The sequence below is a fragment of the Acanthochromis polyacanthus genome, chromosome 7 (assembly GCF_021347895.1).
Source record: "Acanthochromis polyacanthus isolate Apoly-LR-REF ecotype Palm Island chromosome 7, KAUST_Apoly_ChrSc, whole genome shotgun sequence".
In the NCBI taxonomy this organism is placed as follows: Eukaryota; Metazoa; Chordata; class Actinopteri; family Pomacentridae; genus Acanthochromis; species Acanthochromis polyacanthus.
This window is the reverse complement of record NC_067119.1, coordinates 24389532-24412708: the sequence shown is the minus strand read 5'-3', so window position 1 is coordinate 24412708 and position 23177 is coordinate 24389532. Positions and strand designations below refer to the sequence as shown.

Genomic DNA, 23177 nt, shown 5'->3' with positions numbered 1-23177 from the left:
ATGTTATGCAGGTTGGTTTTGCCTCACTGGCACTGCGGGTTTCAAGTATAGAACTGGGGACATGTGAGGCAACGGTGACACGAATGGGGCTGTTTGGGGACGTCAGGGTGCAATGGAAAGCTGGATATCCTTCAGGACAAACTCTGCCTGGCTTTAGCAGTGGAGTTATTATCCCAAACTCAGGTAAGTCAGTCAGAGAGGGACTGAACTCTGAAAAGGACAGAACACACTCAAATTTTCTCAACCCATGTGTACTACTTTCTTCACAACATTTGAACATTGAATAATTGATCATCTGATATGTCCCTATCTTATTTTTTTTTCTTTGTTTGATTAGTCATGAAACCTAATCATCTATCTTTGGATGCCAGTGCGCTAGTCTGAGCTTTCCTCTTTCATCCCATATAATAAATAGATCACTTACTGTGTGTATACAAACACTCATAATGTGGGTATTAGGCTTAAGATGACGGACTAATAGCAGCCTGCTCTTGTGTTTGTAATGTGCTCCTTCTTTATATTTAGGCTCACTGACCCTGGCCCATGGGGAGAGGACTAAAGCCATATCTCTTACAGCTCTTGCTGATCCATTAGAGCCAGCTTCCTATGCCATACACCTCACTGCTGCCTCCTCCAGCTCTGCTGCAACCGGTGCTGTCAAGTTCAGGTAGTTGTTGTACATTAGTTGTAAGTTGTAGCAAAGTCAATACATGGAATTTTAGACCACTAGTTGCTTCTTTAACATCACATGGCCTCATTCTGTTTTCTGTCTACCTGCACAGGTCAGGCTTCACCGTAGCAGAAGTGGAGCCACTGGGGATCTACCAGTTTGCCCCTGATTCCCGCCAGCTAATTATTGCAGAGGAAATCCAGGCAATAAAACTTCATGTTCAGAGACTTTATGGTTTTCGAAGCAATACCACCCGCCTGTCCTATACAACAGTAGCAGGCAGTGCAGCAGCAGGAGAAGACTTTTTTGCAGTGCCTGATGGCCTTTTGGTCTTCAGTTTGCCTCACCAAACCAATTCTTCATTCAGTCTTTCAATACGTGACGACTCCCTTTCAGAACCCGATGAGTACTTTCATGTCAACCTAACAGATGTTCAAGTCGTCTCTCCAGACTTAGCTTGGGCAGATACCTCTCCTCGTCTGAACCCGCAGCACAGCGTGGCCACTGTCACCATCCTGGCTAGCGACGTGACTGGTGGAGTTCTAAGTATTGGACCTGCAATGGTCCAAGTAAAGGAGGACGGAGATGACCAAACCCAGCAGGAGAGGAGGGTGGTTCTGAGGGTGCGCAGGTCTGACAGTAATGCTGGAGCTGTGAGGGTCCGCGTCCAAGCATATGGAGGTGTGTTTGTGTTGTTGTCTATCTTTTTTACTCTATTGCAGCATATTTTATTGTTTCATTTACAACAGTGTTTACAATTTAACTTTAATGTGTGTTGCTCTGTGGCTTTTTTTTCAGATGGAAGCACAACAGCTCCTCCTTTTACTGTAGAACCTGCTGGGATGCTTGCAAAGGAGGAGCAGGACTTCCGCTTGGAGTCCACTTTAGTGTCCCTGCAGGCTGGTGAGAATGAGGCAGAGGTCATCCTCCTCATCCTGGATGACTCAGAGCCTGAAGGACAGGAAGTATTCTTCATCTACCTCAGTGATCCAGAAGGTGGAGCACAGATCACCGACAGCCCACACCAGGGTTTTGGACCGTTTGCCAAAATCACTATCCTTGGTAAAATATTCAAAAAAGATATATTTATTTTATTCTGCAAAAAAAAATAAGCAGCATTACTGTTTTACTCACATTCTGTTCTGTCAAATAAAAATAGTGAAATATGTTGATTCTAACAATCACCACTATTAGTAGTATGACATTGAAAAAAATAGATTTTTACCCAATGAGACACCCTAATAACACTGAGTGAAAATATGCTTTAACAAGTTTTGCAAATTTATAAACCAATAGCTCATTACTCAATTCATCCCATTTTAATATAATCTTGTAGATTTTCATATGATTTGATGAGAAGGGTGCATGAAATGTTATTTTTAGGTCACTCCACAGTTGTGTGTGGTTTAAATCTGGGCTTTGGCTGACATTCAGACTGTCCTGAAGCTCCTCCGGTGTTGTCCTTATTCTGTGTTTATGCTATGCGGGTCACTGTTGTGCTGAAAGGTGTTCTGTCACCCCATTCTCAGGCCATGTGCACTCTGGAGCAGATTTTCTGGTGTTCTCCACAGTTAGATTTCTGTGCAAGGAGACCAGAGAATTTTTTTGTTCTCTGTGTCCTTTGCGCCCCATTTGGCAAACTTTAAACTGTTTTACACTTTTACTTCCTTGAACCTCCATTTAACCATGTGCTGCCTGTGGACACCACAGTCCTATTATCACACTTGAACTTGTTTTATGGCTCTTATCCAGGTAGTTTTCCCCTGACTGGATCCTTGCTTGTGCTGTATCTACTCTCAGATGTATGTTGCTTTGGATAAAAGCGTTTGCTAAATGAAACTGTAGAATTGTAGAGCCATAACCAACTATAAAGGCCTGATTGATGGAGTGCTGCTGAGATGTGTGTCCCTTTGGCAGGTACTTCCATCTTTGCATCGGACGTCTTAAGCTCTATTAGTTCGACTGTTGGGTTGTTGTTCACCTCCCTATCCAAGGCCCGGCTCTGTCTGTTACTCAGTTTGGTCAGTCATCCTGCTTATTCTGGATGACTCTTAGTTGTTTGAGTTTCCTGGTGGTTCTAAATGTTTAGTTTGTCCAGTCTTAAGGCTGCTGTGCTCCAGGAAACACTAAACACTGATTCAATGTTCTTCTCAGATCTTACTATTAATTTGATTTGCTGCTGCTGTAGTCTCCAGCTGTATTTTTTGGTTTTCCAGGAAGTATTTTCCCATAATCACTACTGTGCAGAAATTATTTGACTATTCTTCCTGTATAGTCCCAGCTGATTGTAAAATATATTACTATGTGGGTTATGTATTGGTTAGAACTGCTCTGTTATAATTTATTTTTGTTTTGCTTTCTTCATTCTTCCATCTAACCACACTAGGAAGTGACCTCCATAACGGTATTCTGGGGTTTAGTCTTAATTCTCTAACTGGCCAAGTTCTGGATGAGGATTCAGAAAACAGAACCGCCCTGCTCTACCTGCAGAGACAACAAAACAGGTGATATAATAATAATTTTTCTATTCATTACTTTCTGGTTTAAAAATCGAAGATGTCATCTGGAAATAGTTCCTTTGTTTGCTGCTTGTATGTAATTGCTTAGTGTGCTCTTTCTCCCTCTACTCAGAGCCTTTGAGGATTTGCAGGTCTTCTGGAGAGCTACCTTCAGCAAGGCAGCTCTAAGTCTTGTCAGTAATGGAGTCAACCTAACAACACAGCTGGTACAGACCTCAGGAACAGCGATCTGCAGGAGAGGAGAGATAATCTGTGCTCTCACTCTGGAGGTCCAGGATGATGAGGTTAGAGAGAGGCAGAGGACCTTGGCAGAGGCAGCACTAAATGATTTTGCTGTCAGTCTGTCCTTGAAATGTTCTGTACCCATTCATACGAGTCTGGATTATAAGTTTAGTGAAATAATGATTTTTCTCCACATATTCAGAAGAAGTGCTGTGGTGCACAAAGTGACAGCATCGCTCATTTGTTTTACTGTAGGAACCAGAGTACCAGGCGTGGTTCCTGGTGGAGATTTATCAAGTGGGGGATGGAGCTGCCATTAATGAGACCACTCGTTTTGCCAACATCACCTTGGCAGAGAGCGACAACCCACAAGGCCTCGTGTACTTCGCTGTGGGCCACAGATTGCCCGTTGTCACCTTGACGACCACAAGGCTCAGTCTGCAGGTCTACAGACGAGCAAGCACAGCTTCAGTCATGTCTGTTCAATATCACACAGTGGTAAGAAACAACCAATTGTGCAATAATTATGCACAACTATATGGATAGGATTGTAGACAGATACGTACAGTTGGGAAATGAATGATTAAAATATGTAGTTGTTTGAATTGGTATTTGCCCAACACTGTTGTATTTACCTTGGAGGTATCGTTCTGTTTTCATTCTGTGTGACATGAAATCTCATTTTCATTTTAGGCCTGGATGATTCCAATCATTTACCAGCTGAATTTTTGTTTTGTTTTTTTCTCAGTCACAAAAAAAAGCTGTTATTTGACCTGATTTAGCTCATTGGCTTCAGTGAGCATAACTGTAATGTTATACTGATGGGATGCGCTACTGTTTTATTTAGGGCAATTCAGAATACCTACTAAATGCTCCATCTGCTGCAGCTGAGCAGAATGGGATGTACTGTACCGTGGTATTAGATTGTTTTATTTAGACAGTCTTGGATAAACGGTTACTTTATGAGTCAAAACTTTTATATTTAGTTATTCGAAACTGGTGAACTTCTTTGGCGCAATTCAGAAAGGCTTACCAAAAATACCCAAAGTTATCATTTCTAACATAAACTCAGATTTTAAAACTGAGGTCCCAAAACAAAATTGTATTTAGTAATAGTTTTGTGTGCTTTCATCTTATGGTTGGCTCTTGATTTCAATCTCCCCTCCAGGTATGGTCTTCATATATATATATAGAATAGTGAGAGTAATGGTTTATTAATTTTGGTGAATTTCAAAGACAGCAAAGTTTCCTCTTGCTCCTCACCTCTTTAATCTTATGGCCACCCTCCATTTCTCTGAAGAATCCTGATTAAAGATATCTACATCCAAGTCAAGGGCATGAAGTATCCTCTGTCACTCACACATTTTGGTATTGGAGATGAAAGTCAGGGAGTGTCTAGTGCACTCAACCAAAATCTGAAACTTCACAGAGACACATGCTCAGGTCATCTGCTTTCATCTCCCTCAGCATGTTGTGAGACAATAGAATTGCTGCATGATTAAAGCCCCATCCTCATTTGGTTTTCATTGTGTTTCACCCCAGCTGTCACTTCACTCATCTACATGTGCTGCAACTTGAATATGAACCTTGTAAATCTAATACACCAAATGAGAATGGTAGCTTTTCGAAATGTGACGTTTAACAGTTTCATGTGATAAGTTTATTACTCTTCGTTAATTTTGTTTGCTTGTTTTTGTTTCTTTGTAATATAATGCTTGTTACGTAACTCCATTTTTATTTTTTTGACTCCACAGCTTCTTATTTTAATCAGTCCAACAGTGTTTACCACAAAACATGTCTGATTTTTCCTCTAGGAGCTTCGCAGAGAAGAAATGCTGGGTCCTTCCATAATCTGGCCTGCTAAAGCAGGGATGGACTTTCCTAGGCAGGAGGGTCAAATAACCTTTGATGTGGGTCATCATAACACGTCTCTGGACATTTACCTGACGCCTGACCTCGCCTCATCCCTACCCACACCCAAGCGTTTCCAGGTGGAGCTGTACAATCCCACAGGGGGCGCTGCAGTGCACTCTCAGTTTGGCCTGGCTAATGTTACTGTGGTGTCAAACGCAGCGAGTCAAGCTGTATGGGTGTTACTGGAGCAATTACATCAGCCTCTTACCCCAACGATACTGAACCAGGGCCTACAAGGACTGATGAATACGGTCACTGTAACTCTCACTCGTGAGCAGATGATCGCTGTGCTTGATGGTCTTGGCAAGGTAAGAGGGTTAGAAAAGCAGATTAAGAACACAAATAGTTTCCATAAATTCAGTAAAATCTAAGCAATTACTGGAATGTCCAGCAATTTCTGGGAATTCTATGCTCCCATCACATTTTTGCTTATAATAGTAGACTCATTTGCCAAGGATTAATAAGGGCTAATTTAAAAAAAAAAACCCACACCTCTATGGAAACAGCACTGTGGCCATAGTTAAAAGCAAAGAGGATTTAAAAATGTCTTTTGTAAAATATAAATAAAAACACCGTAAATCATTAAAAACAAGACATAAGCTAAAGTTTAATTTCTATTGTCTATTTTGCAAAAATTGAAAAAAAAAACTTTGTGCAACCTGTTTCCAAATTCCCACAGGCGTTGCTAGTATTGGAAGCAAAATGGTGGCTTTACGTGCTACAGATATTTTACTGCATACATTTGTACAGCGTCTACAAAATAGTCCTTTTTCACACTTCCCTTTGGAGGTGACCAGGATCAAGGTCAGAAGGACAAAGCATGCACTGGCATGTTAGATGTTTTGGAGATAAAGCCAGAGAGGCCAGACTGAGAGAGTTTGCACATGTACAGAGGAGAGAGAGTGAATATATCAGTAGAAGGATGCTGAGGTTTGAACTGCCAGGCATAAGGCCTAGAGGAAGACCAAAGAGGAGGTTTATGGATGCAGTGAAAGAGGACATTAAATTAATTGGTGTGAGAGAAGAGGTTGCAGAGGACAGGGTGAGATGGAAACAGATGAAAAGAAAATAAGAAGACTGTGACAGCTAACTCAGTCACTGTGTCTCAGTTGAGCTTAGAAGTTTTTTTTGTTTGTTTTGTTGTTGTTTTTTACTGGATCTCGCGGAAAAGGTTTAAGTTTAGCAAATTTGTAAGTGAGACATATAAAATTAAGTGATTTTGATGAACTATCCCACTTCTAAGCTTTAATTTTCCTGAAGGCACCATACAGGATGCATTCATGGATGACTGGAAAGATAAAATGTGATGATTCTTTCACTTTTTACAATTTCTAGATCAGATTTTTTTTCTACATGCTTTTCACACCCACTGGCAGATTTTGGATGTCGGAGTGGTAAAGGAGGCCAGTTTTAAACCAGTTTTGCTTGTTTTAATTGAAGCTTAAGGTGTGGATTTAAAAGTGTGATACAATATCTGTCTAGCTGTTCTATCACAATATGTCATGTAGGAATTTTAAATGTTGGAATATTTTGTTATAGTTTCAACTTTCAAGGAGATTTTTTTGGAAAACAAAAGCAATTATCACTAGAATGTTGTAGATTTGACACACTGTATCAGCATATGAGATCAGTGAGATTATTACGTTTTATCAGTCTTTCCCAGACCTTGGTGCAAATAGCAGATGATTGATCTCTATTTGAATTTTTACACGATTGTCACACATAGCAAATGTTGGTTCTGTGTGATCTTTTTTTTTTTTTTTTTACCACTTGAGGTTAGTGAGTCAGTGTAGTAGTGTGTCAGACAGCAATGCTAAGAGGCATACATCATCTTTTATGTACTGCTCTGACAGATCTAAGGACCAGTTTGTCATCTGAAAAGGTCTCTGTTGCCACTCATCGTAAGCAGTGCTGTCACTGAAGTTAGTCTGCATACTTCACTTGCTAAGCCTCCAGACAAGCACAGACACCACTGTATATTAATATTAAAGAGGCAGACAGAGTAGAAATGAGTTAAACAGCATGAGGAGACATGGGAGTGCATACAGATTGCAACAGGAAAGATCTTAATTCAACAGGAAATGTACAGAAGCTTGATAGCACTGAGGCCTAAACTAAAGAAAGTGGTGTTGAGGGGAGCTTTGGCAGAGATAAATATTACACTAAAGCTTACAGATGACATGTACTGTATGTCAGTGACAGATACATGTATGTGCTGCTGCTTTCTCAGTCCTTCTCACCCTGTCTTTCTACTTGACCAGGTGCTTGCAGAGGCAAATAGGACTCCTTTACAGGAATACAGCCGGAATTTAACCTACGACCTATTGTGTGCCTTGGCCAATCCCAACCGAATCGACACTCGGGGCCTCAGCCACCTCGCTGAAGTGGCTGAGAGATTTGCCTTTTCTCTCCTCCCACGAAGCCAATGTGAGACGTGAGTGTCAATTTTTCTAAACGACTGAACAGCTATAAGGAGATGTTACTCTCTTAAGATTTAAAATGTGGAACATGCTGTGGTATTTTACAGATAAACTCTACCTCACAGTGTATGTTAGTTTGTTAGTTTAACTGTTTTTCTTTCTGTGATTTCTCCAGAAAGGACATAATCCTGGAAACCTGTCCGTTTATGACTATCTCTTCCCTCCAACGGTACCCCACGGAAATCAATGGATACAAATTCAGGGGCCGTAATGCAGACTTCTTCCAGCTCCCGGATGCCCTGCTGGCCGTACCAGCAGTCCCAACCGCAGATTGTGCCAACCTCAGCAGGATTCAGCTGACCGAGTTCAGAACAGAACACTGGTTTCTCACCAATGATACAAACACTGCTATCAGTGGGAAGGTAGGGATTATCTGAGCACATTTACAGAGCATGGGTATTTTATCCAGTAACAGTGAGTTCATTGTATTCTTGTGAAAAATAACTTTATTGAAACAGCAGGTGGCAGTATTGCCCTGACATAAATCAGACATGAATTTTTTAGTCCCCCTGTAACTGAACTCTCTCTCTCTCTTCTTCTGCTGTCTCTGTTTATATGTAGGTATTCTCAGCCAGCCTCCAGGGCAGAGGGTCACGACCCCTAGAGGATGGCAATGAGGTGGTGTATCGTATCCACACCCCCGGTCAGCAAGTTAAACCGGGACAGTCTCTGTGCCTTCTGTGGAACCAGACCACTGCAAGGTATTACACCACGGATACACCAGGTCATACTCAAACATTCCATAAATAAACTACGAACAGATGATCCACACTCAAGGTATATATAAATGTTCAAAATAATTTTATTCTCAATAATCCAGCCATTCTTTGGTGTTACCTGGTAATGTCAATGGATGATGTTTTTCTACTCTGCAGCTACATTTTCTTTACTAACTGTAACGTATCTCAGCTAAAAGATTTATTACCTCTCTTTGATGCTGTAAATACATTCATCATCTGCAGTTATAGCTCTTGGATAACCCATATTTGTCATTGTCACATTTAACTGGGTGACTAAGAACAGTTTGCTAAGTGAAGGGTGAAAGTCCAAGTTCTCCCTCTCGGTAAGGCCTCCCTGTGGCCATGCGGGAAGTCACGTCTTTTCAATATCTGCACATTCAGTCTGCTACACTCTGAATCCTCCCACTTGGAGTCATTTTGTTGAGGACATTCCTGGGGCGAGGAGTGGGACTTGGCTGGAACACGCTGTTACAAGTTAAGAACTGGCAGGTTTGATTTGGCCAAAGCAGCCACTTGGACGATATATCACAGGAAACAAAACAGATTATCGATGTGATATTGAGGGAGAGAGGGCAAGAGGTAGGGAGAGAACGAACGTTGAAGCCTTTTAACTGTGAAAATGAATCCAACACAAACGTGACTTTGTTCTGGTCTGTCACACCGCATCTTTGAGGGATAAAGGTCACCGTAGATAACATTAAAAGAACAAAACACCACAGAGCAAATTTACGTCACCTTCAATTTGATATAATCTCTTGTAGTGTGCTGTTCCGTTGTTTTCTAAAATCTCATCTCCGCTTGTCTCCTCTTTCTTCTTTCTCTCCTCTAGTTGGTCATCAGATGGTCAATACTGCAGGGTTGTGAAAGAGAGTGGGAATTATGTGGACTGTGCGTGCTCCCACATGTCCATCTACGCAGCCCACGCTGAGTTCGCCATCCTTGCATCCTACAACGAGGCCTTCTATGCCTCAGGATTTATCTGCATCTCAGGTACAAACTCACTCCCCACCACGTCTTCTCTTTTTCTTCTCTTCTCTGTCTTCCCTTTCTTTGCTGTGTTTTCCTTTTTTACCGACTGAATACTACCTTTTTTCTTCAGCTTTGCTTCATTTCCCTCCTGAGATTTTGCCCTTTCATTCATATTTCTCCCACATTCATATAAATAGCCCCCTGATCTAAATAAATCATTTTGTTCATTTATCATTAACTCTAGTTTCATGTCCTCCCTCCTCAGGCTTTGCATTGGCCATCATAGCCCATGTGCTGTGCTCCCGGTTCCCCATGTTTGCTGCCAAACTGCTCACTCATATGATGGTGAGCTGCCTGGGAACTCAGGTAATACACTTGTTTGGATCTTCTTCTATCATACTAGAATGTTTCAACAAAGTGCTCCATTAGTTTCACTGGCATTTTCATCAGTTTGCATGTATTGATTGTCTGTTTAGGCTTATATGTAGATAGATAGAGAAGCCCTGGAAACTTTTGTAGAGGCATTCATCTCTCTGTGCTCTATGGATCACTAGCTCCAGTCCAGAAGATGTGTGTGTCATACACACACCAACACAGATGTAATGTACAGGGTGCAGTATGCAGCTTCACTTTCAAATATCAAAGAAACAAACACTCTTAGATACATTTAATTAAAGCATTTTTAACAGCACACACACGCACATGTGCTGCTAACCTTGGTCACTAGCTGCCAGACATGTCACAGGTATTTTCTTGGAAATGTGCATAGATGTGAACACACATCACCGAATGTCATCGGTTGCGTAGTTTGCGGGCCGGTGCGTCCTGACAACGGAACCATGCCCCCCGCACCCTCGCCCATTAAAAACGCAAGCTGTCACATAACCGGTGAGCGTACAGGTTAGTCTGTCCACCGGTCCTGATCATGTGTATGTGTGTGTATGTGTGCACATACACGTGCGTGACTGAGTGCGGGACTGGTAATTTTCCACTGGTCTCCCCTCTCTTTGGTTGACAAACATGAGCCCTTTCTAAAGCAGTCCTTGGGGGCTAGCCACCTCCGACTCAACCTGTTTATGGCCCAGGCAGAGCCCCTGAACCTAAAAGGGTTTTGGATGGAAAATTCCATCCTGTTCTCTTTCCTTGTTGATACTTTACTGTATAATAAGCCCTTCTTCCTCGTGAGATTGTGCGGTGGTTTAGACATTTTCTGTGTCTTTCTTTGGCCTTCTAGTCAAGGCCTTTTGATGAAGGCCTGGTTGATTTTCAGACTGTTTGACTGAAGGCGTAACTGATTTTGCACTCTGGTATTAAGATTCAGTTCAGTCTTATTTATGTATCGCACAATCATAACATAACTAAGAGCACTTTGCGCAGCAAGGTCAAGGCTTTCCTGTGTTATAGAGAGAAACCTAGCATTTTCCCATTGAGTGAGCAATTGGCGGTGGTTAGGATGAAAAACTCCCTTTTACAGGAAGAAACGTCAGACAGAACCAGGCTCAGGGTGGGCGGCCATCTGCCCCGACTGGTTGGTGAGAGAGCAGAGCAGAGAGAGAAAAGATGAGCACTGAGCAACAAACACAAAACATGCTGCAGGATATACCTGCAGAAAGGTGCAGCAGAGAGGTGACAGAGAGAAAAAGGCAGAAACTACAGACGGAAGGAAACGCAAAGTTAAATATGTTCCCTCTAAGTGATCATCTGCTACTTCTGGGAATATTTTGGAAGTAATGACGGGTTCACTGTATTAAAATCTATTAAAATAGATCAATTGACATCATTGTGCTTCCTTAAGTGCACTTTTATCTGAAATGGCTAACAGGAAAACATAATTTCTTTCTTTATACAAACCTCTAGGAGCAGGTTTATTTGTGAAGTCCATTTCCCTTAGCCTCTTTTCTCTATCTTCTTCTTGCTCAGTTTTCATAATTCTCATAAATTAATGTGGTAAACAGTTTGACTATTCAGTGTCTCATTGACATTTCAATGAAAACATCAATCAAAAGGACTGAATTTGCTTTATTTAATGTCTGACTTTGTATTGTTGAAGCTTAGATGCACAACAATAGATGTATAAAGGATTTAAAAAACTAAAATGTTTCACAAAATACCTCTACAGCCACACTGGAAGGTATAGTTAGTGGCTGTTTGTCTTTTTTTTGCCATTGAGTTTCATGGAAATCATTTGTCTCATATCCATAAAATGTTGTATGATAAGGAACAGGAGTATTTTATAAAGTACATAATGAGAATCCAGTAATTTCTAGGCACAGAGGGCAAGAAGAGTTTAAATTTCTCACTATGCTTTTGTCAGGTTCTCTTTGTAATTCAAATTTTGTAGGCTTTAATGTTTATTTCTCAAATATTACTTAAGTAAACATTTGCATAATTCTGCTACACCACTGTATTAATAAATGTACTGTATATGATTTACATTTATGACTGAATGAAAACTGAGACCCAGTGTGTTTGTAGGCAGTGGTTAAGTTAATTCATTATTCAGACTTTTTTTAATGACATATTTTAAGTAAAAAAATAACATTTTAAATAAAAAAAAATAACATTTTAAATAAATGTTGCCCTTGTGCTGGAAGCAGCGAACATTTGCTTTCTCTCCATTTGACATCAGCACATCAGCAGCACAAAGAGTCAATGTGCGTCAATGTCTGTGTTTTTTGATGCATTCACAGATATCAGTTTGAATACCTCTACTTTAGAGTCCCATAGCCATGCGTAACTACAAAACCAAAACGGCACTGTGTTGAAGGACATGCAGACTCAGTGTTAGTGAGGATTTATCTGAATCCACATCTTGGTACGTCTGGCTGCTGCTACAGCTCTGCACAGTCAGTTAAAAGAAATGTTGCTGGTGGATAGAAGCCACTTTTCAGTTGTGCATGACCTTTTACTTGTTTTGCTTGTTTCAATTTAGAAGCACACCTCAGCTTTTTAGATTAGGTTGGCACCGGGAAGCCATTAGTGTTATTTTTCATCGAGAAAGCAAACAATGTTGTATCTTTTGTTTTGAGATTAGTAATTAGTGGTAGGAGTGTCTCCTAAACTTGCTCTTGCCTCACCCCTGATTTGGAGTGTCAGATCCAGCTCCAGCCACCTCTGACAGAGAGGCTACTCCGTCTGTGGTGGCTGTAATTAATCACTGACTCTGCCTTCTGTGTGGAGAAAATTAAAGCTGCCACTTTGATTAATTTCTGTCTGCTGCAGCTACAGTCAACTAAAAGGAACTAGAATAATATCCCACCCCTCTGAGAGAGTCTAAGAGTTGAACGAGAGGGTGGAGGCCTCTGGTTGAGTTTGCATAGTTTTTGATTGTATTACTGTCTCAATATTCTGACTGCCATCACTGTTGTGTCTATAATTTTGAAGCTGAAAATGTTAGACTTGAGGGCACTCAGATTAGTACATTTAGTTATAAAATGACCGTGAAAGAAGGAAGCATGGGTGGGAGTGACGATGAGTGAACTAACAGGACAGAAAGAGGGAAAAATACAGAGACTTGCTCCATGTACATAATGGAAGTAAAGTGCATATAGTTTGAGCATTATCTTGTTCTGGGCTGCACAGTGGATGTGTGGTTAGCACTATCACCTTACAGCTAGAAGATCCCGGTCCGCATCCGTGCCTGTGCGCCTGGGTCTGACTGGAGTTTGCATGTTCTCCCTGTGCATGTGTGGGTTTTCTCCGGGTACTCTGACTTCCTCGTACAGTCCAACAAAAATGCTGAGGTTAATTGATAATTCTAAACTGTCCATAAGTGTGAGTGTGATTGTTTGTCTCTACGTGTAGCCATGTGATAGACTGGTGACCTGTCCAGGGTGTCCCCGGCCTTCGCCCTAAGTCAGCTGGGACAGACTCCAACATGCCTGTGTTAGCCAAAGATCAAGTCAGTGTAATATTTCTATAAATTCCTTCAGCATATTGCGAGTGCTGTGTGTCCAAATGTTTAAAATTCATCTTAAACAGGGGGTAAAACTCACTTCATCGTCTTAGATATATATATCGATAACTTTAGGTAGATATGAACTGTATTTCAGACTAGAACCTTGTTGAAGTTGTCGGAGGGTCAGACAGGACGGACCTGATCTGTGTCAGTATCCAGACATACACAAGGCGACAGACAAAGGCCACTGCCGAGGATACAGACGTCAGACTTCCTACTGAGAGAAAATAATGATTTTTCCTATCCACCTCCAGGGAGAGTGGACTCATGCTGAACAATTGTAATCTTGTTTGTGTGTGTGTACACGTGTCCTTTGTCACATTAGAGGTTGTACAGTGTCAACCTCCAACAGCAGTTTTGTCTTCCCAGAAGCAAGACCACTCGACTCTGAGTGGAAATTTACTCATGTATTATGAAAGTATTGGTCACATATGAGTATGTTTAATTTGTATGTCTCCGTGCCAACAAAAGCAAAGCTGGAGACATTCGTGTGAAGGCAATATATCGGAAACACCTTGAGGGAATTTCTCTAATTTTAGCCTGCCCTTGGACTGAAGCAGATTAGATTTTGGTGGTCAAAGGTCAAGGTTACCGTGACTTCCCATTGTCCTATTCTTGTAAGCACAACATCGGAGGAACATCTGGAAGGAGTTTCATTGCATCTGGCACCGAATTACTGGAACCCAAGGATGAGCTGATTAGAATTCAGTGGCCAGAGGTCATTGTAATCTCAGAAAAGTTTTTGGTGGTAACTCTAAAAATTCCATTGCTAACTGTGACACAAACATCTAATAAAAGAATTATGATGAAGTGTTGACATTTATATCCAAAAGGTAAAAGCTCAAGTAAGGACAGTGGTACTTCTAGTTGCTTTTTGTTTTTTTCAATTTGGAGAGCGCTTTTCAAAACACTTGAAGATGGGCAGAATAATGTAAATACTTTAAAAATAGAGAACGCTCTAACGGCGCATTAGACAAACAGAGGCACAAAATCAAACATTGAAAGCAGTTCTTTAAAGGTGAGTTTTGAGTTTTTAAATGTGGACAGGTTAGTGACAAATGAATTTTGATGAATTTTAAAGGATGATGGCAACAGAGGAGAAAGTCCTGTCACTCCAGGTCTTATGGTTAGGAATTTGTGCTTGTTGTTATTTTGGGTGATCAGACAATAAATTCAGTGAATAACTAGCATTAAATCACTGAGTATTAAAGTGCAGTCTTTATATAAGCAAATTATAATGCTGTCGCTGCTGATATATTTCTATATGTATCTCGAACAATGGAAGACAGTAAAAATGATACACTTTAATACACTTTTCAAACTTTCTCCAATATGTCTTGTCAGTTTTCTTGCTGTCATTGGAGTGTGTAACTTCAGAAACCTTTTTGTGTATTTCATCTTTTCACCATTTTTTTTTTTCCACAAGTCAGCATTAATATTACTAAAACATAAATCAATGACGCTGGAAAAAGGTCACAATGAATACTTTTTTAGATGCTGCCTTTAAAACACAAGTAGATTGCTGATGGTGTCATTTCTCTTTTTATTTCGCCTCTGCCCTCTCTTTTTCTCATCCGTTAGCTCCACGGGGACTTTAGCATCCCATTTAAATTCATCCCTTTGCCATAAATTTCAGACAAAAAAGTAGAGGCTACCTTGGGCCATGGACAAATAGCTTTCAGAAAGAGAAGGAAATAATATTTTCTAACAGGACATGACTCCAAACTGATGGTGAAGACGTGTCAAAGCAGTTACAGTGGATGTCGCATCATTTGGCAAACTGGAAATGACAGTTTGACATAATCAGAGATGTGTTATTGCAAATCTACTCTATTGAAAGTAATCATTAATATGTTAGTATCCCTAATTTTTTATCAACAGAAGAGTTATATTCCTTATAGAAAACTTGTGCCTTGTCAAATACACAATGGGAAGTAAATGTGTGTGTGCTCAAACACACGTATCCAGGTAGCGATGTGGGAAAGGAAAAGCTAATCTCCCTCTCTATTGCAAACAAAACACAATTTAATTTCTCATCCATTGTGATGAAATGACCGTCCACGTCCCAGAAAGCCATTCCCACACACCCAGTAAAGTGGTCCCAGTGTTTTATTTCAGTGTCTGGGAGGTGTTTAGGTGACTCTTAGTCCTGGTTATAAAGGATTTCCTGTTAGCTCTGGGACCAAATCCAGCATTCAGAGGTCTGCTCTTAAATCCACAAACACTTGCACATAAACACGCCGCTAACCTCTTTTCCCCTCAAACAACACCCACCACCATCACTTCCTGTCTCTGGGCAGAATACAGAAGCTTTCTGATTGCCGTCAGGATTCCTAAAAGTTCTCGTCTGTCGTCAGCGTGCACAAGCACAAGGGTGGGGGTTAGGTTTTGAACGCACGCATGCAAGTTTCTCAGCTCACCAGGAGGGGAGATGTGTTATTGTGCAATCCAAGACATTACCGTGTTCCTGTCTTGAGAACGTAATATCAACACAAGTCCCCTAAATCAACCGAGTGACTCTGCTTATCCTGAGGAAGTTTATCTGTTCCCATCATGACTAATCAGTTGTTACATCAATAAACAAAGAGAGGTTTCGTGTGTGTGTGTCTGTGCGTGTGTCTACGTTTCTGGTTGACGTCACACAGCATGCCTGTCTTATCATTTTTTATGCTTCTGACCACAAGAGTTTGAAAACAAAATGAGAAAAGGGAAAAAAAAGGGGAAAGAATGAGAAGGAAACATAGTGTTTGCTTTTTCCTCTGCCCATCAACACTCTGCTAAAGGTTTCTTCTCTTAATGCTTTTTAATCAGTGTATTTTCTTTGCATTTAAGTTATATGATGTCATTGAAGTCAGTTGACATTGATATTTTGCATAGAGAAACATAAACTGAGGACCAGCTCCTTACAAAAAGTCTTGCCTTCCTCGACAGGTTTTTTTTTGACAGATTCCAAGGAGAAAATCCCTTTCCACTATTGGATAGATTAGATAGATAACATGCAAATCATCCTGGTTGAAGAAACAAGATTGAATAAAAAGTAGCCAGACTGTTAGTATTTTCAATAACATGCAGGATTAGAGAAGTACAAAAAATAGCCTGGACAGCAAGACAAAGTATACGGAACATCCATGATCAGATTTTAACGCAATTCTAATCTCTCTGCTGTCTGTCAGCCTGAGCTAATGGGAGGCAGGTGATGGAGGGGTATAAAATAGCAGTCAGGGCCGTCACAGTGGAGAGGTGAAGACGGCCACTTGGGAGACTCGCATTACACTCCGCTGGCCAGTCCAACACCTAGTGCCTAGTGTTGCCCTCCTCCTCCACTTCATTCGATCCACCTCTGTTAAATTCAGCATCTTTCTTTTCTCTCTCTTTCATCATGACCTTGTCTCTCTTCCCTGCTTATAAAAGGAGGCTAAGCTATGCACACTGATTGCCATTTTTTTTATTTTTTGCTCTTTCATGTCATCATTTGAATGTTTTACTTTCACATTTTTTTCTGCTCTTCTGATTTTTTCCTTCTCAACCTCAAACTATCGAGTAATTTCCCTCTTTCTGTTCTCTGTCCACTTCATCATTCTGGCTGCTGCTTGGCTAAGCTGGGAGCTGGGACATTACAAAAGGCTCTTTTTCTACTCTGCCTTTCCCTCTCCTTCTCTGTCTGTGAAAGTGGCTCGGCACATCCTGTGACTCATCAGTTTGACCCGAGACAGTGTTTTCAAAGGCTGCTTTTCCCTAAACTGGTTACAGACTAAATAATATCATCAACAATGACATGACAATTAATCTTTAAAGCTGCCCTGTGGGGCCTTCTTTTCAACAGTGGAATATTTTGACAGCTTGTATTTTCTTTTATGCATTTATTTTTTGCACTCACCTCTAACTACTTGCCAACTTTCGATTTGTTATAGTCTATGCCCTGCTCAGTTTGTAGTTTGTTTACTGTAAATACGCCTTCTGACTTAACACCAAGCAGTCTGGCTTTTAACTACAAGAACCTCTGAAGGTGTCGACATTTTGCACAGGCAATAATACCATTTCACATGGCACACGTTCTCTCGTCGGTTGTTAGCCTGTTCATCTTCTTGTGTGCAGACTGAACACTCCCACCTGTCTGCAGAAAACGGCTTACTGCTTGATCATGTTGCATTATGTTGCATTAAGTACAGCTCACTATGCCTTTGCATTGGTTTAAAGCAATTATGTTTGTGTATCTTTCTGCACCCGTCATAGCTGGTGTTTTATGTCTACAAGTGCGGTGTTAAATGCAGCAATGCTACTGGTCCTTTACCCATCTGCTGTGCCACCCAGACTCTGACCTTGTGGACTCTGGAAGTTGCACAATTTTTAAGCGTGAGTTGTCCTAACAGCTGATGACCCCAGAAACACTCGGACTTCCCTGTATTTCCAAAAAAATAACAGCAAACATCTGTTCTAGTACAGCATGGCTCTATAGTTAGAAGCTGTGAGACACAAGTCAACAAGTCACTGTGAAAAGGTCATAAATACTCATTCGCTGTAATATAGAAAGTTAATTTCATCTTTAATCTCAAATTAGAGAAATTAAAATGTAACTCATGACCTTTTAATTCCGTTGAGCTGCAACACACTGACTTTTCATTCAATGCCTGCTTCATCAGATAAAGATAATACAACCAAGGGGTCAGTATCTGTGTATGAAATCACTTGTAGCGAGTTAAGTCAAGAGTCTGTATCATTTAACAGCTGCTGTCAATCCTGTAATATTATGCAAGGTCATTAAATATTTAAGGCCAAAGTGTAGTGAAAGAACTGGCAAAATGAAAGAGTATTTACAAAGACATGATAATCATTAGTGATCGGCTTAGTGCTGTACTTTCTAGACTGTCCCTGCACTGACATTTACCTTTTACCTAATTCTGTGGGGTCATTCCGTTTGTAATCTGGGACTCATCAAACAGGGCTGCTGACATTGTGAATGATAAACAAAGTGGGAGCCTACAGTTGTCAAAGTCCCCGGTATCCTGTTCTATTTTTGGAACTTGACAGTGTGTCTTGGCAGAGCTTTATGTGCAGAGTTGAGTGAACCTCGGAGGTTTGGAGAAGTGCATACCCTGAATCTGTCGAGGTCAGTGACGCTGCCATTCTATCCTGATGTTTTCCCCGATTGTCGAGGTTGGACTGATCATGAGGTTTTGCTTTGACAGAGAATATTAATGTGAATGCTGTCTGTTTTAAACATGGTATGCACTAAGTGTTAAAGCCATTTAAAGCCCTCCTTCATGGCTGGATAACACACCATCATAGAGAAAGAGAGAGCAAGTGTGATAGAGTAAGCTCTGTGATGCTAGCTTAATGGCCTGAAATAGAAAATGAGAACCGCCTAACTTCCTCAGTGAATCATGAAATGTTGAACGGAGGAAGGAAATGGCATATGGTGTAATTGAAGAGAGCTGCAGCTATAATAAGGTCCTTTGTCCCTGCTCTTATCAGCAAATTGTAATCAGTCTGCTTTGTCAATTTGTTTTTAGCTTTTCTTTAATCTCAGTCTTTTCCTGAGTGTGATTTTTATTAAATAGAATTTAAGATGATGACAACAGCAGATTATATTCTGATTGCTGGAAAATATCATTTTTTAAGCTATAAAACCATTGAACATAAATCAGGAATGGCCAGATGGACACGTACATACACACGTGGACAAAATTGTTGGTACCCCTCAGTTAAAGAAGGAAAAACCCACAATTCTCTCTGAAATCACTTGAAACTCACAAAAGTAACAATAAATAAAAATGTATTGAAAATTAAATAATCAAAAACAGCCATTACTTTTGAATTGTTGATTAACATAATTATTTAAAAAAACAAACTAATGAAACAGGCCTGGACAAAAATGATGGTACCTCTATAAAAGATTGAAAACTATTTGACCAGAGTGACATGATTAACTCAGGTGTGTCATTTAATTGACATCACAGGTGTTTCCAAACTCATAATCAGTCAGTCTGCCTATTTAAAGGGAGACAAGTAGTCACCCTGCTGTTTGGTGAAAAGGTGTGTACCACACTGAACATGGACAACAGAAAGCGAAGGAGAGAATTGTCCCAGGACATCCGAAAAAAAATGATAGACAAACATCTTAAAGGTAAAGGCTATAAGACCATCTCTAAACAGCTTGAAGTTCCTGTGACAACAGTGGCTCATATTATTCAGAAGTTCAAGACCCACGGGACAGTAGCCAACCTCCCTGGACGTGGCCGCAAGAGGAAAATTGATGACAAATTGAAGAGACGGATCGTTGGAATTGTATCCAAAGAGCCCAGAGCAACCTCCAAAGAAATTAAAGGTGAACTCCAAGGCCAAGGTACATCAGTGTCAGATCGCACCATTCGTCGTTGTTTGAGCCAAAGTGGACTTCATGGGAGACGACCAAGGAGGACACCACTGCTGAAAAAAACTCATAAAAAAGCCAGACTGGAATTTGCAAAAATGCATGTTGACAAGCCACAAAGCTTCTGGGAGAATGTCCTTTGGACAGATGAGACCAAACTGGAGCTTTTTGGTAAGGCACATCAACTCTATGTTCATAGACTCAAAAACCAAGCATACGAAGAAAAGAACACTGTCCCTACGGTGAAACATGGAGGAGGCTCAGTAATGTTTTGGGGCTGCTTTGCTGCATCTGGCACAGGGTGTCTTGAAAGTGTGCAAGGTACGATGAAATCTGAAGACTATCAAGGCATTCTGGAGAGAAATGTGCTGCCGAGTGTCAGAAAGCTTGGTCTCAGTCGCAGGTCATGGGTCTTCCAACAGGACAACCATCCAAAACACACAGCCAAAAACACTCAAGAATGGCTGAGAGAAAAGCGTTGGACTATTCTGAAGTGGCCTTCTATGAGCCCAGATCTGAATCCCGTTGAACATATGTGGAAGGAGCTGAAACATGCCATTTGGAGAAGACACCCATCAAACCTGAGACAACTGGAGCTGTTTGCTCATGAGGAGTGGGCCAAAATACCTGTTGACAGCTGCAGAACGCTCATTGACAAATACAGAAATCGTTTAATTGCAGTGATTGCCTCAAAAGGTTGTGCAACAAAATATTAAGTTATGGGTGCCATCATTTTTGTCCAGCCCTATTTCATTAGTTTGTTTTTTTAAATAATTATGTTAATCAACAATTCAAAAGTGATGGCTGATTTTGATTATTTAATTTTCAATAAATTTTTATTTATTGTTACTTTTGTGAGTTTCAAGTGATTTCAGTGAGAATTGTGGGTTTTTCCTTCTTTAACTGAGGGGTACCAACAATTTTGTCCACGTGTGTACATTTTTGTGAATATCCTTGCGATATCGTCAAGAAGCAGAGGCGGCTCCTTGATGTCATCGTTATGAAACACATGCATATGTTTGAAGCATCAAATGCTCAAATATGCATGTCCATATGTTTAATTACCCATTTAATTCACTGCACCCCATGTAGCATACGTAGCACCACAGACGCAGGCCGAGTCTGCAGTTCTCGATTTCAAAAGCCTGTAGGGGTCACTGTAGCTCCACAGCCAGAGCCAAGTTCAACAGTCGCTGTGAATGAAGTACCTGATCAATGACTCCCCAGAGCTCTACCTCTTTTTATGACTAGACCTTTTTAGATTGCACTCCAAAAACTCCCGCACAGGAGGAAATTGTTAGAGTTGAGTCCTCCATCTCTTTTTCTCTGAATGAATTCACACGTGGAGATGCTTGAGCAACTCGCTGCCTCCATAGCAGATTAATGCAAGAGGAAAAATTGCAAAATAGTTTACAGCTGAATTACAAGAACAAGGTTACGTCAGTGTCTTCCTAGCATTGTGATTATTTCATCTAAGTTTGCTATAAATAGGCCGACCGAGGCATTATCAAATCCATGATACTGCATCTGTGGTTCTGATTAAGGCTAAATTACACAGCGAGATCCCAAAGCACAGTGTACAGCTGATCGTGTTAACAGGAGAAGCATAAATGTACTTAATTCAAGCAGCTTCCTCACAAATTGACTGACCGGACAGCCGCCTATTGACAGACATGGAAGGCTGCTGCAGATCAGCCAATTTTCACAGACAGGAGCTTTCCTGGATCGATGGGCTGTTGGACAGAAGTGAGTGAAGCTCCTTAAGACAGGTCGGTGTGGGTTTCTGTAGGCTTTGTGACCAGTATGATTAGGCATGCCGTTATCGTCCTGATGATCGCTGAACCGTGAAAGTTCTACTGATCTGGAAGTGACGCAACAGTTCACCATAAAAAAGATCTGTGATTAGCCTGGGGTTCCCTGTGATGTAACACATATGGCACTATCTTTTTCATATCAGCATTCTTGGGCATGCTGCATATCGCATAGAACAGAATCCTCCTTTCTCTCCGTCGGTATCTGATTGAGTCAGCTGCATCTGATAATGGGGCTCATTTCACCAGAAACAGTTTGGATAGCAACAGTTTTGAATAACATAACTACTTTTTATGATGTTTTGCTGTTTATCATTTCATCTATTTACCCGGCACAGCATAAAGCAACTCTATTTAATGGTCAAACCACGGCAGTAGACTGTACAAGTCTATTTAGGGGTTGCAGCACACCCACATCATGCATGCACTAAAGCACAGGACACACACGGCGGTTTGTGGCAGAGCAGAGTAGGCCCATTGAGTGTGTGAGTTTAGGGAGCTGACCCTGAACAGCTGGTTACAATGTTTTTAGAGCTGTGTGCGTGCACATGAATGCGCGTGTGTCTGGTGGCTTGCAAGAAGTCTTTCTGTCTGTGTCTGCAGACTGATTCTCACCAGATGTTGAGGAAGGAAATTCAAGAGGCTTCTTGAAAGTCGCCCCGTTGTGATCTAAAGCAGCTCCCAGTTTCCAGCAGCACTGACACCCTTTGACTAAAGTCTGAATGGGAGAACAAGGAGGCCTGCTGGAATGCAGCTAAATGTGCTTCATGTAGGTGGTACTGCTGAGATGGTCTGTATGGGGGAGTTAGCATTAGCACTGGTCTCTGTGTGAGTGGAGCAGGAAAAGATGTAAAAGATGCAGCAACAGCAAGTATAAAAATGGACTGTCAAAAAAGAAATGGGAACTGTTTACGGTGAGCCTTATTACCATTGGATTTTTTTTGTTACTCTAAAAACTTCATGTATTCCACATCAAAAAAGTAGTGCATTACTTATTTATTCCCTGTAGAAGGAACGTTACATTACATTATTTCTGTGGTGCTTCTTGTCACTAAATGGAAAGTTAATATATAACCCTACATATTCTCATTTACAGTATTAGCATTAACCCTTGTTTTTATATGGAGGACATACACAAGATATTCTTTTTTGCTCTTTAGTTAGGTACAATGACTGTACAGGATAGGGTTGTTGTTAGGGTTAACGGCCCTACACAAAAATGTGCCACAAACAAAGCTGAACTAAATGTCAAAAAGAATTAAGGTAAATGTAATGTAAGCTAAATGTAAACAAAACTGCCTCAAATTAAAAGCAAAGCTGTATCTGATTAGAAACTGTAATGCCATTAGTGATTTTAGCAGCAGTAATGTGTTACAATGTTGTTACAGACGAGTGTTCAGCATTGATTACCATTAGATTTGGTTTCTACTTAAGCACACATGAGAAGATGTTCATTGAAACACAGTTTCAATTGCTTTTGAATTTCTGCATTGATCTGGCAACCTGTCTATATAATGCAATAGG

General features: G+C 40.8%; 1 protein-coding gene across 1 annotated transcript in view; it reads left to right on the top strand.

The window, feature by feature from the left end:
• Nucleotides 1–23177, top strand: part of adgrv1 (adhesion G protein-coupled receptor V1) — a 124190-nt gene that overhangs the window by 57803 nt on the left and 43210 nt on the right. Inside the window, exons 76-88 of the mRNA XM_051950765.1 lie at nucleotides 12–183; nucleotides 526–667; nucleotides 783–1351; nucleotides 1469–1732; nucleotides 3057–3174; nucleotides 3302–3473; nucleotides 3667–3909; nucleotides 5226–5633; nucleotides 7587–7759; nucleotides 7921–8167; nucleotides 8367–8506; nucleotides 9375–9535; nucleotides 9780–9880. Of these exons, the coding sequence (XP_051806725.1) occupies nucleotides 12–183; nucleotides 526–667; nucleotides 783–1351; nucleotides 1469–1732; nucleotides 3057–3174; nucleotides 3302–3473; nucleotides 3667–3909; nucleotides 5226–5633; nucleotides 7587–7759; nucleotides 7921–8167; nucleotides 8367–8506; nucleotides 9375–9535; nucleotides 9780–9880 (2910 nt within the window). The remainder of the gene's footprint in view (nucleotides 1–11; nucleotides 184–525; nucleotides 668–782; nucleotides 1352–1468; nucleotides 1733–3056; nucleotides 3175–3301; nucleotides 3474–3666; nucleotides 3910–5225; nucleotides 5634–7586; nucleotides 7760–7920; nucleotides 8168–8366; nucleotides 8507–9374; nucleotides 9536–9779; nucleotides 9881–23177) is intronic.